General features: G+C 39.5%; 1 protein-coding gene across 1 annotated transcript; it reads right to left on the bottom strand.

Moving 5' to 3' along the window:
- Positions 1-1,104: 1,104 nt before the first annotated feature.
- Positions 1,105-8,215, bottom strand: LOC108527388 (60S ribosomal protein L18-like). Its single transcript, XM_017868628.1, has 2 exons — positions 7,267-8,215; positions 1,105-1,471 (listed from the first exon to the last, which is right to left on the bottom strand). The coding sequence occupies exon 1, from the start codon at positions 8,199-8,201 to the stop codon at positions 7,650-7,652; it is 552 nt and encodes a 183-aa protein (XP_017724117.1). The 5' UTR covers positions 8,202-8,215; the 3' UTR covers positions 1,105-1,471; positions 7,267-7,649.
- Positions 8,216-9,447: the final 1,232 nt, after the last annotated feature.

Raw genomic sequence — 9,447 nt, 5'->3', positions numbered from 1 at the left:
TGGAGTCTCACTCTGTCACCCAGGCTGGAGTGCAGTGGCGTGATCTTGGCTCACTGTAAGCTCCGCCTCCCGGGTTCACGCCATTCTCCTGCCTCAGCCTCCTAAGCAGCTGGGACTACAGGCGCCCGCCACTACGCCCAGCTAATTTTTTGTATTTTTAGTAGAGATGGGGTTTCACTGTGTTAGCTAGGATGGTCTTGATCTCCTGACCGCGTGATTCACTTGCCTCGGCCTCCCAAAGTGCTGGGATTACAGGCGTGAGCCACTGCGCCCAGCCTCTAAAGACAAGTTTTATTGTAGAGACACCCCCACCAAGGAAGCAGGTTCTAGTATGCATGCTAGTATAACCACACATGTATCTTATGTTAATGATGCTCATGTTATCATATAAATCAATGGAGTGTTCATGAAATTTCAACAGAGTATTGGAATAGGTGGTTGGAATCAAGGCACAGGTATCTCAGTTATGCATGGAAGCAGATAATCTCTTGGCTTCAGGTAAGATGCCAAGAGGGAAAGACTGGGGTCAGGTTAAGATATCAATCCACAGGCTGTCATAAGCAAGGTGAATACAGCAAAAAACAAAATCAAACAGCCAGGCGCGGTCGCTCATGCCTATAATCCCAGCACTTTGGGAGGCCAAGGCTGGTGGATCACCTGAGGTAGGGAATTCGAGATCAGCCTGACCAACATGGAGAAATCTCATTTCTAATAAAAATGCAAAATTACCCAGGCATGGTGGCACATCCCTGTAATCCCAGCTACTCAGGAAACTGAGATAGGAGAATCACTTGAACCTGGGAGGCGGAGGTTGTGGTGAGCCGAGATCACGCCATTGCACTCCAGCCTGGGCGACAAGAGGAAAACTCTGTCTAAACAAACAACAAACAAACAAAAACCACACAAACACACAAAACCTAATGCCTTATAATAAAAACTATGATTGAAATGCATATTATACATACACATACAAGATTTATACAAGATTTTAAATACCAATTTTATTTTACTTGGGAGACTTTTAAGCTCTGAGCATAAATTTTCCTGGTCTTCCAGATAAGGGGAAACAATTTACATACATGAGCATGAGCTATAGGGGCAGAATTATATTTACAGTATAGGCTGTCTATTGAGTGAGTGCTTGAACCCCATGAAGGCTAACTGAATGGAAAAAATATCATAACAAAGGTTAAAACTTTTCTTGATAGCTGGTAAGTTATTTCTCACTCCTGCTGGAGGTCCAGTGCAGGTTTGAATTAAGCAGTTGGGGGAAGGTCCTGGTTCACATAACCAGTCAGATGTAAAACTCCACAATCTTGTAGCTGAACATTCTGGAATACTGAGACTCCTGAGTCATCTTGGCAGAGCAGGAAAAGCAAGGAGGATCAAACTGTGGATCTTCACTGGCCGTGTCATTGGACACAAAGGTTGCATGGTTCTGCCTACCCATGTAGGGGAGAACATTAAATATCTGGAGAATATTAGATAATTAATACTTTTAATTATCTAATTTAATATCTAAGTTAATTAATTAAAATAATATTAATAGAATATTATTGGTATGGTATGGCTGTGTCCCCACCCAAATCTTATCTTGAATTGTAGCTCCCATAATTCCCATGTGTTGTGGGGGGAACATGGTAGGAGATAATTCAGTCTTGGGGGTGGTTTCCCCCATACTGTTCTCCTGGTAGTGAATAAGTCTTACGAGATCTGATGTTTTTATAAGAGGAAATCCCTGTCCCTTGGCTCTCATTCTCTCTTGTCTGCCACCACGTAAGATGTGCCTTTCACCTTCTGCCATGATTGTGAGGCCTCCTCAGCCATGTGGAACTGTGAGTTCATTAAACCTTTTTTCTTTATAACATACCCAGTCTCAGATGTGTCTTCATCAGCAGTGTGAATATGGACTAGTGCAATTATACATATATATTTGTAGAAGTGTTTGTATTATTTATGGCAGTGTTTGTATCTAGTACTGCAGCATTTGCCACAGGAACAAAAGACAAAGACTGAAATGATGACCAATATGAACAGATTAAATGCAATCAGAGGATGGAATACTATGGGGAAGACTCTTGTGTGCTTATATAGAAAGAGTTAAAAGAAGTATTGTTAAGAACAAAAAATAAGATATACTATAGTTTATAGTATGAAAACTCTGCTAGTGAGATTAAAGATTGAGGGTGAAATGGAGACTTTATTTTATTTTCCTTTTACTTGATAGCCTTCTGTACTGTTTGGAGTACTTACTTTTTGAATTTTTCATTTTCCCTATGCATTTAATCAAGTATTACTGCATTAATAGGTTAAGAAAACATAATGGTTACATTTTTGACTACTCAGAAGAGAGACATTATAAATGTGTAACAGTGTCACTAGAGCCCATTAAGAAATCACAGTGCATAAAGGAAAGAGCCTTTAGAAGCAATACAAGCTCAGAGAAATTTTAACTTGTTCTCTTTCGTGAGCCTAAAATTGTTCAGTGAGCTCAAACCCCAACTGGCATTTTGACCATCAATTATCACTGTATATTTATAGATATGCTCTTTCCCAGCAATTTCAGAAGGTTAAAGCAAACGTATGTAATCAGTCTATTATTTGCCAGAAGATAAAGTGCCATTGAGGCTTCTGTGATCAAAGGAAAATGGTTCCCAAGATAACTTTGGCACTGGCTGATGATATTAAAATGTCGAAAGAGAGAGTTTTTCAGATATAAGATAAATGTATATTTTTACTTTTAAATCTAGCCACATCAGGACTTAAAAAAATACATAGCCCTTCATGTTTAAATATGATTTTATTGATGCATCATCACAGGAGTATATTATTGGAATTATGTTTTGTAGGAGTGATGGGTCTGTCTTGAGTTAGTCTTACACTGTCTGGTACAATTTGGAGCAATTCTAAGCCTTAAAAGATGCTTCCTCTGGTCACAAGTTTTCCTTTTTCACCTAATCAATACTTAGACTTTAGATAGAAATTCAGAGTCACTTTGTCAGTAACACCTTCTCTGACCCCAACACTGGGTCAGGACCCTCGACTGAGCAATTTCAGCATGCTTTATCATTTTCCTTTGCTGTGCTTATCACACTGACTAGTTAAGATTTGTCTTTGACGTGACTTGCCTTTCTCACATGACTGTAAGCTCCAACTCTGCTTGGCTTATTATTGTAAACACATTTCTGATCACAGTGGCTGAAACCTGGGAGGTCTCAAAAGATATCCATTGAATGAATGAATGTAGGACAATGCACCTCTGGGTGTGTGTGCACACGCATGCACTCGGATGCATCCCCTCCACAGTAACCTACAAAAAGAGGCTGGACTACTACAGGAAGAAGAAAGAGTCATGTCTTCCCTTCTTACGTGCAAAGAACTCAAAGATAATGATGTAGTCTGTCGGGGCCTGTTCTGAACCATCCTGAATCACTTGCCCAAGTCCAGCTGTGGTGCAGTTTTTGAAATAATATCTCAGACTCTGGAAAACATGCTGCTGCTGAACTATTGTGTCCACTAGGCTGTCCTGGTTGGGGGAGAAGATGGAGAAAGATAGTAGGATTGCCTTAACCCCTGACAGTAGGAGTTGAATTTTTCTGAAGAGGAATGAGGGTTTAGACTGCAGGGCTTCAAAATCATGGTTTTTATCAAGGAGTATGTGACTAGTAAATAACAAAGATAATTAGAATTAGCAATGGGGGCCATTTCTGAAGACATCATGGGAAGAACTTGGTCTTTTTTTTTCTCCTGAACTCTGTAAACAATTACATTAAGATAGGGCTTTAAGTTTCATTTATACTACAATTTCTTTTAGATTCCCCTTAAGCACCAATAAAGTCTATTTCTCATAGGCAGTCTTTCTCCAGTGGTGTACTGAGGAACTGGGAATAAGGCTGTCAAGTGATGGCACTGAGCTGACCTCAGAAAGATCCGTGATCCTGGAGCTCCAGGCTAACATGGGTCAAGGTTATCAGACACAGAGAGAGTTGTAAAGAGATGACCTGGGTCCTAATGATGGTGGAGATGGTGGAGATGGTGGAGGTTGATCCTTGGGGATGAGAGAAGAAAGTTAGCTAATAGGTGGCACCCAAATTTACAGGAATGAGTGGGATTTTTTTATTTTTTATTTTTTTTAAGATGATGTTTCGCCCTGTTGCCCAGGCTAGAGTGCAGTGAGTGACGCAAGCTCAGCTCACTGCAACCTCCGCCTCCTGGGTTCAAGCGATTCTCCTGCCTCAGCCTCCTGAGTAGCTGGGATTACAGGCATGCACGACCACACCCGGCTATTTTCTGGTATTTGTAATAGAGACGGGGGTTTCTCCATGTTGGTCAGGCTGGTCTTGAACTCCCAACCTCAAGTGATCTGCCCATCTCAGCCTCCCAAAGTGCTGGGATTACAGGCATGAGACACAGTGCCCAGCCTTTTTTAATTTTTTATTATTATTTTTTTTGAGACAGTTTCGCTCTTGTTGCTCAGGCTGGGGTGCAATGGCACAATCTCAGTTCACCACAACCTCTGCCTCCTGGATTCAAGCGATTCTCCTGTCTCAGCCTCCAGAGTAGCTAGAATTACAGGCACCTGCCACCACACCCAGCTGGTTTTTTTATTTTCAGTAGAGACAGGATTTTACCATGTTGGCCAGGCTGGTCTCAAACTCCTGACCTCAGGTGATCCACCCGCCTCTGCCTCCCAAAGTGCTGTAATTACAGTTGTGAGACACTGTGCCCACCCAAAAGGGATTTTTAAAAGGATATGTGTAATTGTATGGTGAGAAAGAGGCTGCACTGAAATGTTCTGATCAGGCTGTGTCCTTAGTAAGGAGTTCGAATTTCATTTTGCAACCAAAGTTGCATCTGTTGTTCCTGAACAGCTGTAAATTCTAATCAGTCTACGTTCAGAAAGATGATTCAAAAATCAGTATGTAGGGAGGGCAAGTCCAAGATGAAGTCATTAAAATATAAGAGTAAGAAAAGCTGGTTTCTAAAAAAGGGAGATTGTTATTTCCTATGTCCTATTTTGTAAGTTGTTTTAATTACTAAAATAAAATTTTAAAATTATCAACTTAGATAAGCTATCAGGGTTGGGGAAGGTATATGTCTCATGTATCTAGATTTTACCAAAGGATACCTGTTTGTGATGTTAGAAAACAGAAAAATAGAAAAACAATCTGTATGAACTTTGGGTTGATGTGTAAGGAAGAGCCATGCATTTCATCCGTTATCAACATCAAACTGCATAGTTGCATCTAACTGGTATCATGAAAAGAAATACATTAGTATGGTTAAAGAATGAGGCTTTCTTATACCACTGGAGGATGTATGCATGTGTGTTTGTGTGTGCATGTGCACGTGTGTGTGTGTGTGAGAGAGGGATCACATCTCCACCAAATTCATCTTTCCACGGGATTTAAAAAATCTAAATACGGTAGCGATGTTAATTTTATTATCAGACAGAACACCCTTTCCCAATAATCGCTCTGCAAGAATTAAATGCTAGATCAGCAAACTTCTATTCAGTCGATTTGCTATTATGCAAGATTATGCAATTTCTGTTAAGTGATTCCCAGAGGCTTACAAAACAGGTTAACTTAGTCCTGAATGTGGATTATTTTAATTTATTTATGTTTCCCAGCCTCATTTAGCCTTTTTAGTGTATAACATGATTAGCTTGCCTAGTATTTTTATATGATTTAAATATCAAGAAAATTAACTTTCAGAAAATGCTAATGCATTGCATATATTTTAGGAACTATAGCAATAGAGGTTTTGATATTGACATTTGCCATTTTTTGTTCTTTCACCTACAAATCTACTTTGATACGTGTGTATATATGTATATACACATATATACACAAATATATATATACACATACATACATAGGTATATATACATATACATATTCGTATAATTGCTGATGACATGTAGGAAAGATTATTTCATGTTGCTATGGAAGAGTTTCTCCTGTGAATAAAGGCTATTTGTTGAAGGAAATAAAAAAGACTACAAATGTGGCAGCGGCGTTCAGTTGGAGTATCCTGTTAAATAACATGGTTGCTTTATTTGGGCTGTGCTTTCTTGTATATGGTTCTTTAAGAATATGAGAATTTAGTAACATCAGCTAGCCCAGGAGCAATGCTATTAACCTGGATGGTTGCAGACCCGGGAGCAGTTAATCAACTAATGGCTATTTCTGTAGAGAGAAGCTATCTAGTGAGGATGTATGAGTTGTACAACACAGGTGGTCAGCATCATGACTCCTCCACTCCAGAACTAAAATCCCTTTCTCTGTGTAACCTTGCTGCCTGTCTGCATCTACCTTTTTTCCTCCTGTGCCAATTCTCTACCATCCACCATCAATTTACTAAATATATTGTTTACAAAGTGACCAAATATAACTATAGAGGATGTTTATGAAGAAGACAATTTTATTTTAAAATGTTTTACTCATATTCATGATTCATAGTGAAGACTGGTTTTTAAAACATTATAATGCATTTTCATGACTTACATATTTTATAGTTTTGTTTAAGTATAAGAAACCATAATAAGTATAAATAATGACTCTGAATCTCACCACCTAGAGAAACTCAGGAGTCACCCTTTCTCTAGGTGGCATGACCTTAGACTTCCACCAACAAGGTAAAGGATATTATAAAACATTTTCAGAAGCCCTTTCTGAAATGGGAAAAATGGTGTTTCATTGTTGTTTTAATTTGTACAGTTGTTTTGGTGGGGGGTCAGAGTCTCACTCTGTCACCCAGGTTAGAGTACAGTGGCGTGATCATGACTCACTGCAGCCTCAACCTCCTAGGGTTCAAGGGATCCTTCCAGGTCAGTCTCCCAAGTAGCTGAGACTACAGGCACATGGCACCATGTGGGTTAATTTTTCGTAGAGGCAGGGTCTTACTTTGTTGTCCAGGCTGGTCTAGAACTCATGGACACAGACCATCTTCCCACCTCGGCCTCCCAAATTGCTGGGATTACGGGCGTGAGCCACCACGCCTGGCCTTAATTTGTATCAATTTAATTGGTGTTCTCTATTCTTATTTATTGCCCATGGCTAAAAGTGCTTATGTGTCTAATTTGTGTTTTTAAATATATTTGTGGGATAGCTACATTTACATGCAACCGTCAGGATATGGGATAATTGTTTATATATGTAATAAACTTTTAATAGCTTATTCTTAATAATCGGTAAAATCTGAGAAAATGAATTTATCATTCATATTTATTATTCGTGAAAACACTGTTTTAGATTTACTTACCAACTTGTGGAATGAAGCTAGTCTGTCAATCTGTTACAAACTAGATCAGTGGTTCTCGAAGTGAGGTTCGCCAGACCAGCATGATGAGATCAACTGGGAACTTAAAATGTGAATTCTGGGGTCCTACCCAACTACACATCAGAATCTGGGGGTGAGACCCAGAAATCTGTGTTTTATTAAGCCCTCCGGCCAATTCTGATGTACCGTGTTGAAGTTTGACAACATATGGAGTAAACCAACAATAAGAAACCTCATGTGAAATGCTACTTAAGAGACTTTCTCACCCCCGACTGCAACGTCAATGTGCACATTTTCTTTTCTTTTCTTCAGCGTCCAAAATCGTTTTAATAAAACAGTAGGATCCAGGGTTAGTTTTTGCAGCCTCAGCTGGCCTGTCCGCAACTGGCGCGCTCGAACTTCCGGCCCTTGGAGCAGACGTAGGGTTTGGCGTGGCTGGGCGGGGTTCCCGGGGCCTTGCTGAAATGCAGGTTCATCTTTCGGCCCTTGCGAGGACCGGAGAGCAGGACGGTGCCGCAGCCCTTGGGGGAGTCCAGGGCCAGCTGGTCGAAAGCGAAGATTTTGCCCCCCGCCCTGATGATGCGGCTGCGGGCCAAGCTGGTCACACTCAGCGCACACACCTTCAGTTTGGGCACCTCCTGAACCCGCGCGTCATCCGTTATGGTCCCCACAACCATGGCCGTTTTGTTTTCCCAGCCAGGAAGCTTCATCTTCCGGATCATCCGGGAAAGGGACAGAGGTGGTCGGTTGGTAGGACTCATAAACAACCTCTTCAGTACAACCTGGTTGAATGTAGAGTTGGTTCGTCTGGCTAGAAACCTGTACAGCTTGACCCACAGCCTCAGGTACATATCCTGGCTCTTGGGCTCCTGGTGCCGAACCTTTGGGTCCTTGTTGTGGTGGATGTCAACTCCCATGATGGCGTCTCCTGCTCGGCCAGGTACGGAAAGCGAGAACGGCCAATGTGCACATTTCCTATTAAGACATCTTCCTCTCCCTCTCTCTGCCTTTCTTTTCTCCTTCCTCTTGCAGAAATTCCATCCATTTGTGTCTTTATTTTTTAATCTTTCCCAGATAATAGCTTCACTAATGCATTGCTACATGTGGAGAATCTATTAACTTTTAAGATAAAAAGTTCGTTTGCTAAATTCTCCCCATATGTTCAAACTCATAAAGTACTTGTTCTGATTGCTATGATACAAACAAGAAACATATTACTCAATTTGGCATAATTTTAGGAACACTTTTGTGGTCCGGCATTAGCACCGATTTTTGAACATGCTTTATTAAATTCAAAATCTTGTACACTACTTGTCATTGTGGTAGTTACAGTGTATATCAAGATTTTTAGGTTAAAATGTTAAAGTAAAGCATATTTGTTCCTAAACACAGTAAAAGGAATAAGAGCACTATTAATATTACTGTTATGATTAAAATTGTTCATGTTAATATCTTCATATGCCTTATGTCATTCAATCCGCATAATAATTCTATGAGGTAGGACGCACTGTTATTCTTGTTTTGCTGAGGTATTCATAAGTCTGCTGAAATATATACTACAAAATAGGACTGAAAAAAAACCACTCAAATTTCAAATTTATTAAATTGTTAACTATTAAGTTCTACTCATCACAACAGATTCCAGATAGACATTAGATAAACCTAAAGGCTTCCAGTGAAGTCAAGTATTATTAAACACTTTTCATATTTCAGTTTTATAAAATTCCTATGTAATCTAACATTGTACTATATAAAATGTTTTTTAATAGATTTGTATTTTAAAAGGTTTTAATATGATTTTTTTTCTATTTCAATAATTATTTGGAAAGGTAATTTATGTCCTAAAAAATTGTAACTATGGTGTTGTGAATTTGGGCATCTTCCAGGCTAGGGAGTTTTTGGACAATTCATAAAAGATCTCTCTTTTTACTGCATCCAGTCCAACTCGTCATTTTTTAAATGTTGAGAGGGTTATACATTCATGGCTTCAAAGAATGGTACCATACTTAAAGAACAATAAAGAATAAGAAAATGAAGCCCATTCTCCCCAAAATTAATTCACTATGGTTCTAATGAAGATGATCAGAATTCAAAAAGAATGCAAGAACATACTGCCTACTGAAGTGTTACTTAACAAACTACTTTTTTTTTTTTTTTTTTTTT

This window comes from Rhinopithecus bieti, unplaced genomic scaffold, assembly GCF_001698545.2.
Source record: "Rhinopithecus bieti isolate Rb0 unplaced genomic scaffold, ASM169854v2 scaffold_2574, whole genome shotgun sequence".
NCBI lineage: Eukaryota > Metazoa > Chordata > Mammalia > Primates > Cercopithecidae > Rhinopithecus > Rhinopithecus bieti.
The sequence above is the reverse complement of the archived record's forward strand: the minus strand, read 5'-3'. Positions and strand labels throughout refer to the sequence as shown.

Bases quoted from the DNA above. Each gene is read 5' to 3' on its own strand.
- LOC108527388 (XM_017868628.1), bottom strand. From the start codon at position 8,201: ATGGGAGTTGACATCCACCACAACAAGGACCCAAAGGTTCGGCACCAG.